We start from the raw sequence: 13,783 nt of genomic DNA on the forward strand, positions 1-13,783 counted from the left end.
TATTCCATCAGGGATTTTGGTCTGAGCTATTTACTGACTAATAAAACCGAGATAAAATAATTGTTCAAAACTCCTCACCACAATTTAGTTTTAAATTAACTTGATCCCATTCCTATTCTTATTTAGTTATGCTTTTGCATCATTATTGTTTAAAAACTTCTCCCAGCTGGTGGATGTTATAGAATAGAAGACATTTAGTACTTTGTATTTTAAGCAAGGCTTAATTCCCAACTGGCACTGAATGTAGTTATCTATGGAACAGAAAAAGCAAATACAATGTAATTTTACCATTAGAGCTGACCCTCTAAAGTACAGTAAAAAATTCTTCCACTTTTTTTGTGTAAATAAACTCGTTAAACTAATTTCCAATATTCCAGTAAATGAAGGAAGACAGCATAAAAATCCTCCAAAAACTCCTTTCCCACATCCTCTAGTCAGAATCACAACTTACAGAAAAGCAAACACAAAAGCAAGTGTTGTGACAAGTAGGGATTAAATTGCTTTTTCAGTTTTGATTCCGTTTTGAGAAGTCACAAGGCACATAAATTATTGCAATTAACACAATTAACTACTTGCTCCAAGTTCATTAGACATTATTGCTTTAGTATAAAAACTATGCAAGCAGCTCAATACAGCTGAGCAAAAACAGTTTTTAAAACACCTGCATGAAACAGATGGATTAAATGGAGTCACAGACAAGCATGCCTCATGTGGAATAAATCCTAGAGCAAAGAAAGAACCTTACCCTGATGTTGGATCAACAGCTATGGCCTTGGGGTTGCTGAGGTCCAGCTCGATGAGGGTCACACACACTGACCCGTTCTGGCTGCAGACAAAGATCCTGTCACTGACGTGGTCCACAAAGTAAAAATTCCCCGTGATCCAGTCGAGTGCTATTTGCTGTACATCTACCAAAAAAAAAAGAAAAAAGAAACAGGAGCTCAGGAGTGCAGTTTCAATCCAAGTAAGCAGCTGCTGGCTGCTCTGCCAGCAGATGCTCCCTCACTTAAAGAGCTCCAGCTGCTTTACATCTATTCCATGCTTCTCATAAGAAATCCAATTCTCAGTACACAAAGAGGGGTTGGGGAGAACTTTTCCTTTTTAACTACAGACATCTGATTGCTACCACAGTGGTATGAAAGACTCACATTTGTTTTGAGCTCTGTTTAATATTTTTTAGTCTGTCATTGTGATTTTTTTATGGTGTCCTCAGGAGCAGCACCACTGAATGGTGGTGCACTTGTGAAAGGGCTGGAACACTGATGGCACCAGACTGCTGGGGGAAGGCATATATGAAGACACCCAGATTCTGAATTTAATGTTCTGTTAGGTTCTGGGGATGGGACACTGGTAAGGGTTAAAAGAGTTTGTTGGTTATATTTGAAGGGGACTAAAAGCACACCAAAATACTTAATAGAAATTAAAAAATGTGATATGCATGTCTAAAACCACCTTATCTATGCATTTGTTTTCATTTAAAATAATTTTTCTTGTAGTCCTGGAATATCTGGATGCTGCTAGACTTCTGGTAATTGCCACAAGAAGTAATATTGAAGTAAATTTTTCTGTGATAATAGAGACATTCACTAACAACCAAGTTTTCATTCTCAGGACACTGTGGCAGCCTCACAACTGCTCCCTCCATTCTTTTTCTTGTGGGATTCTGGAATCACACCCTGTAAATGCTTTATGAATCCTCCATTTTTCTTATAAATCAGCTGACCTGCCCATGCACCATCTTACTGTTATAGCAAGGAAAAGGACAGAGAAGTGCAAAGAACATAACTTTATCAATTTAATGTAACTGAGATTTATTTTCTTCCTCTTCTTATTGGCAGTACTGTATTGATACCACTCTGTAGGACAGGATTAGTTCTTCTTTAATAAAGAATACCTCAATTAATAGAAAAAAAATATTTCCTGTTAAATTTTTCCAATTATAAATATCAATGATTTTTGCTTTAAAAAATTAAATATGTTTATTATATTACAGTGCTTTCAAAATAGTGCTTACATAAGCTTCTGTCATGATGAGTGAAGCCAGATGTGATAAAATATCATTACACATAGTTGTTTGTTATTTTTATTAAACTTCCAGTATTCTGTATGTTTATAGTCCTTCAGATGGGGGATTTTTAGGATTGCTTTCAATTCAATAAAAAAATAAAAAAGTTTTAAAAAAAAATTGTTGCCCTCATCACATCCATGCTGCACTGGAGAGTAATAACTAAACTTGATTGAACAAAAATTGTGTTCATTGAGTTTTTGATGCTAGCTCAGGGCTTATGAGCCTTGTACTTGCTTAAAACAGACATGGAAGCTCATTTGCTGTCCTTCAAAGTGCAGGTAACTTAAATAAGATTTACTCAGTGAAATACCAGGAACACCAACTGTATCCACCTCAGCCACCCCATTACACAGTTCACTGCTGTCTTCTGTCTCTCCTGTTCCTGCCCTTCCATTAATCACTTCCCTTTTAATTCAAAGTGAATATTGTGCCTGATAGGTCCTATTACCAAGATCTGCTGAGCCAGAATAAAGAAATGCCCCATTTAGCCCAATATCCAAACTCCAGAGGAGGCCAATGTCAGATGCACTGTGAGATATGTGAGCACTAATATATCTCAGACAATAGGAAGAAAACACTTTTTTTCCCCCCTCTCCCTTTTTCCAAGCAAAATGTAGGACATGTTTTTAAAGATGCCAGAAGAAAACTCTGTGCCTCTGGAAATCAGTAATAGTTAAAGCATGTTCAATATCCCTGCTTACCATTTTCTGAAGTTGGATTCATGGAATGAAAAATTTATGGTTTACTGATTCAGGGAGACTTTTGAAAATTGCAGATAAGCTTGTGTGTAACGGAAGCATTTCAGAAAATGCCATTTAGAAAGGACAAAAGGTACAAAAGGAATCCAATTTCAAACATTTGGAGAAATAAAACTAGTAGTTAAACTCCTGCAATGAGAGCTCTAGAAGATTGCTGTACACTGGGAAGTGGATGCAAAGGAACAAGGTTAAGTAGCAGCCTGTTGGAGGAGGGTATGTTTTTCTTATTGTGTGAAAAATGTACCTATTTTTAGATAAATGTGATATATATGTGAAAGGCACATCACACACAGGTTATTGGATTTGTTAACATAACAGTACTTACAGTTATAAAATGTCTGTTCTGTTCTTTCCTTAAGTTTTTGGTAACACATCACAAGAAATTGCACCAAACAGCTTGCTGGTTTTTTTTTATTTTGTTTTATGGAAACCAAGAATAATTCATTCAAAGAAATATTAGGGATAATAATTTGCATTAGGTAGTTAAAACTGAGCTCAGCATTCCAGGAAAAGTGAGACATCCCCAAGCAATACCACCCCATAAACTTCGTGTCAAACAGCATGGGTAGCTCTGAACACTTATTTATCCAAATTCCCTTGTTGCCTGGAAAGACTGACCTGGAACAGAGACTAGACAGAGCAAAAGGAATAAAATAGGAATTTATTTAAAGGATTCACCTTGGGCAGTGCAAGAGCCTGGATGGGGCTACACCCAGATCAAATCCAAGATGGATCCTGGTCACGAGTTTTACACTTTTATAAGTTTTGGTTCATCATCACATCTTGGGGTCAATTGTCCAACCACAGCCCCAGGCTATGAAGTCTCAGCCCCTGCCTTGCCCCCCTTCCCTTTGCTGTTGTTTCTGCTTTTTGGGTACCAGCTGTCCGTGATTCTCGAGCTGGGAAGGGATTGTTTTGTTTAACTACCCTGTGAAGAGAACTTCCTGACACCTAAAATGAAGTTTCAGAATTACACACTAAGCAGCAGAGATTCTGGAAAATAAAGAAGCTGAAACCCAAGGCATCACCCAGGCCAGCAGGATGCCTTTGGAAGGGCATGGAACTCTCAGCAGCACAGGCTGTTGGAGAGCTTTAGGCTCATTCCAACTGCATTCCTTGTAAAGCTGCTCTTTCCAGAGCATGCCAGGTTTCAAGACTTTTATCACAGAGTTTCCAGAAAAAACAACACGTTAATTCACAGTACAGTAATTTCACAATTAAAAGATGCACCTGATTATAAGCCGCACATTACAATCCAAAGTGTGATAAAAGGGATCTGTTTTATCACCATCTGTTGAGGGTGGGGGCAGTGATCCTTATCTCAACGGGAGATATTCTGCTAATGGGCCATCCATTGAAACCAGGCAGGGCATTGTTCTTTATCTTTTCACACCCCATCCTTCCTCCAGCCAGTCATTTTCTGCTCATGGCCATTGAGTCCCACTGTGGGACTGATAAAATTACTGCATCCCATTGGGAGTTGCTCCAGCCAGGGGGAAGAGCCCAACATTTCTTAGCAAGATAAAAACAGAGGTTTTGGGACACTAAGGGAGCCCCTTTCTCCACTGGACTCCAGAGGAAAACCGGATTTCTCCACATCACCACTGGAGCTCCGGAGGGAAACTGCACCTTGTACAGGAGCACTGCTCCAACTGAGCCACATCTGTCACTGCAGGAGGATGCAGCCACCATGGAATGGGACTGCTGCCAACACCCTGCCTGATGGGTGTCAGGTTGTACTCTGACTGTGTCAGGGTTTGGAGTTTGTTTCTTTGTAGTGTTGTATTTCTATTTTAATTTCCCTAGTAAAGAACTGTTATTCCTAATCCCCATATTTTTGCGTGAGAGTCCCTTGATTTCAAAATTATAATAATTTGGAGGGAGGGGGTTTACATTCTCCATTTCAAAGAGAAGCTCCTGCCTTTCTTAGCAGACACCTGTCCTCCAAACTAAAACAGCAACTTTTCATTCTTTGTCCATATATAAGCCGCACCTGATTATAAGCTGCACTTATGGGTTCAGACCAAAATTTTAGTCAAAATGGTGTGGCTTATAATCGTGAAATTGCTGTAATTTTCTTCAGAAGAACAGAAGAAATTCCCCAGAGAGATGTCCTGCTATCAGAACATTTGCAACCAGCCCATTACTCAGTGGCATTTGTGTGTTGGAGGCACCAGTGATCTGCTTTGGGGTTTGTCTCTGTTCTGTGCCCTCTGCATTGGACACATCCACCTTCCCACAACACAAACTTGAAAATAATTGTCCAAGCCCACTCCCCCACCAAATTAAATTCTGCATGAGAAATCCCCTCAGCTGACAGAGAATGGGTTTTGTGAATCCCATTTTAATCTCCATGGTTTGGTAGCAGCTGTGCACGAAGCTGCTGTGAATGGCTCCCCAGTTATCACATGAGTTGCATGCACTGAAAACCACAGATAAGGCTCTGGTTCAACCAGGGACTTTTAAAATATATATAAAACTTCTTGTACTCAAGAAGTTACTGAATTCATTTCATGCCTGTTTCTGGATTCATATATAAACCCCACTATGTGCAGATGTCTGGTCCACTCACATCTTTAAAGTAATTAATCTTCTTTCATTCACACAGTTTCAGAAGTCTCCAAAAGGAAATATTCCCCCTTAAAAACACACATATTTATTCTGTGCAATCTTCTATATAGTTCTGAGGGCTTTTCTATATTAAAAACAGTTTCCTTAGAGCATTTCTGCCAAATGTGATCATCTTTCCTTTATTACTTTCTAAAAACTAGGATTTCCTCTTAAGGACTTCATAAAGAATAGTTAAGACAGCATATAGGTTAAATTCTGCTCTATTTAATGACATTATGTAGACTGTGGGCACAGCAAAAATGTGTCTGGAAGTGAACTTCTCCTGCCTTTTAAACACACAGACATTATTAGACTTTTAGAGAAAATAATAATTTCTTATGAGGATGGCTAAATCTTCAAAGGGTCCTGGAAAATATGTCTTATGGCCAAACCAAAGTTTACGGAAATCAGAGAAAAACAGAAATGGCTCTCTTCTTTCGCTTTGATTTTCCAACATAAATCTTGTACTGTAGAATTATTACATTTATTTCCATTTCACATCAAGACTAGCACTAGACTTTAGATCTTCAGCAGGAGAGAGGGAAAAGCAGTGACATATCCTTGTATTTCTGTTACTGCTGTACTCAAGGATTCTGCCTGTGCACTATTAAAACCAGTATTATATTGACAGATTTCATTTTTCCCAGATGGAGAAACAAAAATTAGCAAGATTTTTCCTGTAAAAGCTTCAGTATAAACATTTCCTTATTTTTAATGTAAGAATTCCTCTGAGCAAACTACTCAGTGGAATTCTTGAGTTGTTGGGGTGTTTATGAGAAACTTCTGAGTGTACTGGGGAATGATTTTGGATGAAATGCAATTAAAATTTAAAATATTCCTTGAACTCTCCATATGCTTTTTGTCAATGATGAAAGAGATAAACCATTTCTCGCTTTAAGGGAAAGAACTTAGCTTCTATTGCCTTATGTAGCAATTTTTTCCTTATTCTGGATATTACTGCAATGAAAACTTCCTCATATATGTGTATAAAAAATCACTATTGATTTCATATTTATATTTTCTCCATATTAATACATATTTATTAAATATATATCTGAAAGTGCTTAAAACAATCTTGATTTTTGACATAGAAATGCTGGGTTACTTTTGGTCTTTTGAGGGTTTTTGTTTATTCTGTTTGGTTTTTTAATTTTTTTTCCTTTTATTGTTTGTGTTTTGTTGTTTTTTGCTTTTTTTTCTTTTCTGAAAATTGATCTTAAAGGAATAATTATATTTTATTAATTTAAATCACTAATTTTTCTTCTATAAGCCCTATATCTCCTTTCTTAATTCAATGTCCAAACTGGCATGGCCAGACTTAAATTTATTACCTAGTTAAAAAGAAAAAAAGAGATAAAATTATGTATTTATCATGAAACAAAGAAATGTTATTTCAAAGCAGAAAGCACTTAAAGCACTTAGGAATAGAATTTTTGCCTCCACTGAATAAAAAGTCAAGTTTCTAACAAGACGAAAAAGGTTTTTGGGTTTTTTTTGTTTGTTTTGTTTTGTTGGGTTTTTTCATTATTATTATTTTTTGGGGTTTTTTTAATTTGTTTTGTTCTTTTGTTTTGTTTTCTCCAATAGCCAGTGATGATGAGAGGAGGTAAGAAGTGTTAAAACACAGAAATGAAAAGCTGTGAAATCCTGCAGCAGCACTGCCTTTGCTGTGACACTCTTTTGACATTAATGCTCCTAATTAGCAGCCCAGACAGCCTTGTACTGACACTGTGCCTTGGGAAAGTGCAGCTGGAATGGATTTTCTCTGTGCCTCTTCTATCACCAAGAATTTGCCATGATTTGTCTGCAATGCCACTTAAAAAATATGATTTTTATTCAAGATGTCACCATTCAATAAGTCAGACACACTGGTGTCTCAACTTTTAACAGCCATGTCCGGAGTGATTATTACATAAGTTAAAAAATGAAAAATCAAGTGAAAAATATCCATCCATCTTTTTCAAACAGCTCATCCTCAAATATCTGATGCCTCTGAATTAAATCAGCCTTTGCAGATACTCTTTGTTAGAAGCACAAGGCAGAACCTAAAATATACTAAATTTAAATAAGCACTTCAAATTCCTCAAAAGAAGAGAAAGATTTTCCTTTTCTTTGTGGAGTAAAATCATTTCAATTTCAATCAATGTGGTTACTGACAAAAATATTGTTGGCTTTCTTTCAACCCTGGAGCATAATATACTGCATTAAACCCCATGAATGTGAACAGAGACAATAGCAGTTTCCCCACGCTAAAGACTTTTCAAAAATATGAGAATAATCTAAATATTATGAATACTTAATGAAATCATCCTGATGGCTCAGAAAGACACAAAGTCTTTGAGAGACGTGGTCGACTCAGGCACTCTGAGATTCATGCATTCAGCTTTTTACAAGGTACAGGAGAGACAAATTCTGGGCATTTGGTGAGAAATTGGAACAGGTTGTGGCTGCCCCATCCCTGGAATGTCCAAGGCCAGGCTGGATGGGGCTTGGAACAACCTGGGATAGTGGAAGGTGTCCTGCCCATGGCAGGGAAATGAGATGATCTGAGAGTTCTCTTTGAACCCAAACCATTCAGAGTTCATGATTCTACATTAGCTGAGGTGGATTATTCAGCAGGTACTGAGAGAGAAATGTCAAAGTGTGGCTTTAATAAACTTCCTTCTTCCACTGGGAATCCAAAAACAAATATTAACAACACTGACAACAACAACAACCATCAGCAACGTCCTCTTCCAACAAATTCCTTTACACAGCACTCAGTGGAAATGTGATGATAGCCCAGATATGCCTGTGCCTTTCCCTGGAATTTTACAGCAGGGTAGAAAAATCTGATCCTAAATTCTTGAGCACTCTTAAGCATATTTCTTCTTTTACTTTTGTTATAGAAGGATTCCATCAGGAAATGCATGGAGTTCCTGGAGTGAGTAAGATGAATGAAATTTGTTATTGTGTCCTGCACCATAGAGCTGGCTGTGGTGCCAATGGCTTAAACAAGAAGGAAGAAGTGCAAAACAATTAAATAAGGACCTTGTGAGTGGCCTTATCTTTTAATCCTGACTGTTAAGATTTCTATAGAGGGTGAATTTTCTGACATCAATCTCATGTCAGATATAAGTAAGACTAGCTGAAAACCGTAACATTCCTAATTTCTGCATTACTGAGTCTCAAACACATTGCCCAGTGATTGCAAACCTGTAATGGGGTCCCAGTGGCCCATGTACATGCTGAACAATAAAGACAGATTTATAGAGGTACATAGCTATAACAGTCTTATTTTTTTCTTTTTAGCTGCACATTCAACAGCTTCTTATAAATCTAGTGAGACTGTAAATCAAACCCAGTTATTTACTTCAAAGCAGTTAAGTCACCCACTGTTAAAATTAAAGCATAATTCAGCCGCAACAGGCGTCCCATCGAGCACAGGGTCTCAGCGTGGCTGCTGCAGGCTGGGACATTCCCTTCCTTCACCCACCTTCCAGCAAAGGCACAAATCCATCTCCTCCACCTCCCTAGGACTGCCCCCTGCTTGGGTCATGAGCCCCTTAAACCATCATCACACAACAACAAAGCCACTTACACATTTTTCTGCAGACAGGCTAAGCAGCAGATGATCACAATGCAAAGAGAAGCCAATAAATATATAGGGTTACTTCCACAATATAAGGTATATAAGGGAAATGACATCCAGAAAAAGTTTGAACTGTTTAATATCAGAGGTAAGCAACACTGCTTTAAGAAATGCTTTTGGGGAGCTATTTTAGCAGTGAATTATCTCTGCCTACTCTTAAAGAATGGGTTAGGAAACAAAGGAAGCTCACACTGCACTTTTTTCATAGAAGGCATCATTTGTTAGAGAACAATCATTCACAGGATCCAGACATGCTGTAGGTTCTTGCAGGTACCATGCAGGCCATAATTTTATAGGAAAATTTCATCTGGAGCCCATTCTAGTTGCTGTTAGCAATAAATGGTTTAGTTGATATGAAATGAGGGACATGTCACAAGCCACTGGTGTAAATCAATCCCAAAGGAACATTATTACACTCAGTTTTAATCAGAAGGTAATACTGACCATAGAGTATTTAATTTTGTTATACAGACACATTCACATTGGGCACAAAAGTCTTTGTTGTCATCTGAAACATATTACAGGAAAAGGAGAAAAATTACACTTGCAACAAACAAATAAAGAAACAAGATGCACCACAAAAACCAAAACCAAAACCAAACCAAACCCAACCAAACCAAACCAAAAACCCAAGCATTGCTAGAATAAATAGAACTTGCTTTTAATATAATTAAAATATGCATACGGAGTCCATTTTAAATCCAGATTAGAATTACAATTTAGACAATATTAGACAATCTAAAAATTTTCTCAACAATAAAATAAAATATGACCTGCACAGTTAGCAAACATATACCTCATTACTTCACACAGTATTTTGGAAACAAAACCCTTTTATGTACTTTACTAAATAAAAAAGCTTCATTTTTAGGATTTCTAAGGGGAAAAAAAAAAAAGAACTTCTTTTATTGAGGACATGGAACTTTTTTCTTCATCTTTTCCTTTCTCTCTAACAGAGGCATCATCACACCTTGCCATCAGCAGGCTGGCACTCCTGCAAGACTCTGCTCAGCACCTACAAAAGTCATTTGAGCAAAACTAACAAGTAAAACCCTTCCTGCCTACTAATGCTGCCAACAGATTATAACAAATGCATCCCATATAAACATTACCTCATCTTCCCTTTCTCCCTCTCCTTCCTTTTCTTTTTTTCACCCATTTATTGCATATTTCCAACATCAAAATAGGAATTTTGAGGAGAAGACTGTTATTCATTATATGTGACCTGACCAACAAAACAGACAACTGCATAGACTTAAAATATTGAAATTGTTACTGCATTTAAAAAATAATAATAAAAAAAAATCCTTGCTAACTTATTTCCAGTGATACAATAAATAAAAATAAAGCATGGTCTTAGATTTATAGATAAATTATTTTTCTATCAATTTTCAAGCAGACATCAGGACACTACATTTTTGTTGTTGTTTATTTATGTCTCTCATCACCACAGTAGTGCTGCTATTGGTCTACCTCAGCATTATTTTAAACCAGAATTGCGCCATAGATCCCATCAAAAGTCTCATAAATCACTCACATAGCTACTGTTTCCAGAAATGTGGCTGCAACTCAGTGTGTTTATATGTGCAGAACCTGACCTTTGCTTTCAGGAGGCTTCCAGCCCTTCCCAAATCTGGCCACTCCAGGAAGATGTGAGCCTATAATCCCAACTCTTCCCACTCCAAAAGTCCCAGTACCTTGTGCCAACCATTCCCACCTCATGTATTCCCCAGCACTGAAGGTTTTAAACCTCAGTGTGTGTTATTCTCTGTTGTTCTACATTTAGGGGGGAAAAGACAAAACATTGGTCTCTTACCAGTATTTTGCCTTTCTTCCTAAATCACTGCTCCTGTCATGGAAACAGTAAAAACAAATTGTCCCAACCCTTGCAGAGAAGTGCAGAGGAGAGACACTAACCTTGTCTTCCTCCTAGCAATATTTTTCACCCATGAAATATTTGCCCACCCTGATGGCAAACTCAGTTCTGAGTGATCCCAAAGGCAGCACAGGCCATGGTGCAGCACTGAGAGGAGGAGCAGGGCACAGCCCCAGGTGCTCACAGCCTCACACCTTTCCCTCCAGCCAGCAGCAGCTCTGCTCTGCAGAACACACATCACACTGCATTCACAGCCTGTCATAAAATACATGTTCCCATCACTGCATCTTACTGGAGCTGCCTTTTCTCACTGGATAGAAGGTAATGCAGTGCTTATGACTGTTTAAAACAAACCTGAATTCTGCAACTAGCTGTACAGACTCAGTGACTGAACAATATCATCCCAGAAGAGTCTTGAAAGGAAAATATGTATTTTCAGTATATGCACAACTAGAAGGGAAAAGGCACTAAGAGAAAAGGCACTAATCTTTTATAGCACATTATACTTATCTCCTTATATAGCCATAGAAAAAACTCCCCCAAATTAAAATATGGGAAAATACATTTAAGTAAAATAGCAATAAATGACATTCAAGTCCACAATTGCCAAAAAGAGCAAGAGTGCCCTGAACTGCCAATTGTGGCACAGATCCCCAACACTCCTCAGCCAGCTCATTATTTTTGCTCACACAATGTGACAGAAATGTTATGGAATTCCACATGCACAGAGGTCCCAAACTTTGTCCCCAGCTCAGAACTGTCACAGTGAATGTCTGGCCCAGCACATCTAGTGGCAGTTGCTGGGTGACATGCAGATAACACTCAGGGCATCAATTTTATGCAAACAAACTGACCCTTTGCATATCCTGTCCTTATCATTTAATTGCTTACAATGGCTTCAACACCTTTATTTTTTTCCAGAACAAAGAAAATCAGAAGTCTGACTTTAGCAAAAGTGATCCACTTCAGTTAGAACATTTGTTGCATGTAATTTGTCAGTTTTAGAAATGTGCTTCACTCAACTATTTAAAATATGCATGAAAAAACAAGATTTTATTATATTGAATTCAAAATAGTGAAAAGGACAAAATTTATTGTTGCATTTTATTTATTCCATGATGCTGACTTAATCCATAATGTTTTCAGCATTTCAATTTCTACTCCAAAGCTGAAGTCACAAGAAAGTTCTAAATCAAATTCGTTTCATTCTAAGTAGAAATCCACAATTCAATGTATTGAGAACAAAAACATATTTCCATGATCTGAAGATATTACTTGTTGAGCAAGTCATTGCTTCTGGCAGTCAAAGGAGTTAAAAAAGGAAGAAAGCAATCCTATATTAAATCCTCACAATCAGATGGTGGTTTTAATTTGTCATGTCCATCACCATCTAAATAATAATCACTTTGCAAAATAGGCAATTCATCTTTTTGTAGGGCTCCTGATAAAGGGATAAGGAAAGAACAAATCCTTTATTTATTCTGACACACACAAACTTTTTGGTGTGTCTGTGGCACAGGCTCCAGTCCAGCACAGCAATACCCAGGCTGTGAGTACACAAAGCAGATTAGGAAAGAGCTTAAGGTGTTGCAGCAGCTGGTTTAATTTCATCACATGTAGCTTCTATTCCAGATTTACTTCCATTAAAGAAATTATCCATTATTATTCCTTTCTGAAAAGTATGCTATTTACCTTTTCCCCAGCAGTAGAAAAAAGCATCAGATCAAAACCTGAATTTCAAAACACAGCAATTTTCAGAGGCCACAAGTTTGATCAGGAGTCACAATATTTGTGATTTTAGTCTATGACTCTTTTCATTGCATAAGGCATACAAACAGATTTTTTTTTTTTTAAATTTATTTTTTTATTTTATTTTCTGCTGCTTCCCCAAGATTTGCAGCAGGTGCAATGTGTGGTTCAGCTGTGCCATTCCAGTGGGTCACTCCCCTGCAGACTCAGATCTCTGTGCAGCACAGACAATTCTGACACTGCTCAGGCTCATTGCTAACACATCACTGTTCCCTCATGGCTTCAGCTTCTGTAAATCTCTGTCTGGGATGGACTTTGGTCTGCAATTGCTTGAGTGCTTTGTTTTTATATCTAAACATGGTTCCAGTTATGATGTTGGATGTAAACAAATCATATTTTGGAGTTTATAGTTTTTATGTTACTTTTGCTCCTATAAAGGCAAAAGTGCTTTCAAAGAAGACACAGACTTTTTAAGGTTTAGTTCAGTATTGGTCTGCGCCTCAGGAAAAATCTTTAGGAGGCAGAAGAACTCATTTAATGACACAATCCAAAGTGCATTATAAAAAGAAAAAAAAGCTCAAAACTAAATTCTTGACTTCTTCACTTGACTTTAGTAGAGTATTTTAGGTTTTTAATGAAGTTTGAATTAAATATTTGCATTAATAAATAAATATCTGAGTGGCAAATTTGCTGTCAATTAGTCTAAATGAGGCAAACTTGGTTAGCATGCGAGTTGCATTTGCAAAGTTATTTTACTGCTCAAAAAAGACAACCACTGGCTAAATTGTAAGAGATGTGAAATTTATAAAAACAAAAACAAAGTACCAGTAGAAAGCAAAAAAAAGTTATGCATTTGTAATTAGCATATTGAAATATACTGAAATATTAATGAGATGTTTTATTGCCATTAAGAAAGTTTCCAAGAGTGCATTTGAAGCCTCAGGTTTGTAAACAACTTTACTGAAATGGGCAGGTTACAAGTGTTTGTCTCTTATTTATCTCCTACAGCTCTCCTCATTGGAAGAAAGGCAGAAGACAAGCTCCTGTGAATACTGAGGAAATGTGAAATAATTCCAAGAATAGTTCCAGTG

At 37.3% G+C, this 13,783-nt stretch overlaps 1 protein-coding gene across 1 annotated transcript in view; it reads right to left on the reverse strand.

Annotated features, from left to right (window-relative positions):
- The window catches only part of LRP1B (LDL receptor related protein 1B), a 470,895-nt gene that overhangs the window by 263,450 nt on the left and 193,662 nt on the right, over positions 1 to 13,783 (reverse strand). Inside the window, exon 6 of the mRNA XM_042779456.1 lies at positions 746 to 908. Coding sequence (XP_042635390.1) covers positions 746 to 908 — 163 coding nt within the window. The remainder of the gene's footprint in view (positions 1 to 745; positions 909 to 13,783) is intronic.

The sequence above is a fragment of the Catharus ustulatus genome, chromosome 7 (assembly GCF_009819885.2).
Source record: "Catharus ustulatus isolate bCatUst1 chromosome 7, bCatUst1.pri.v2, whole genome shotgun sequence".
Classification (NCBI taxonomy): domain Eukaryota; kingdom Metazoa; phylum Chordata; class Aves; order Passeriformes; family Turdidae; genus Catharus; species Catharus ustulatus.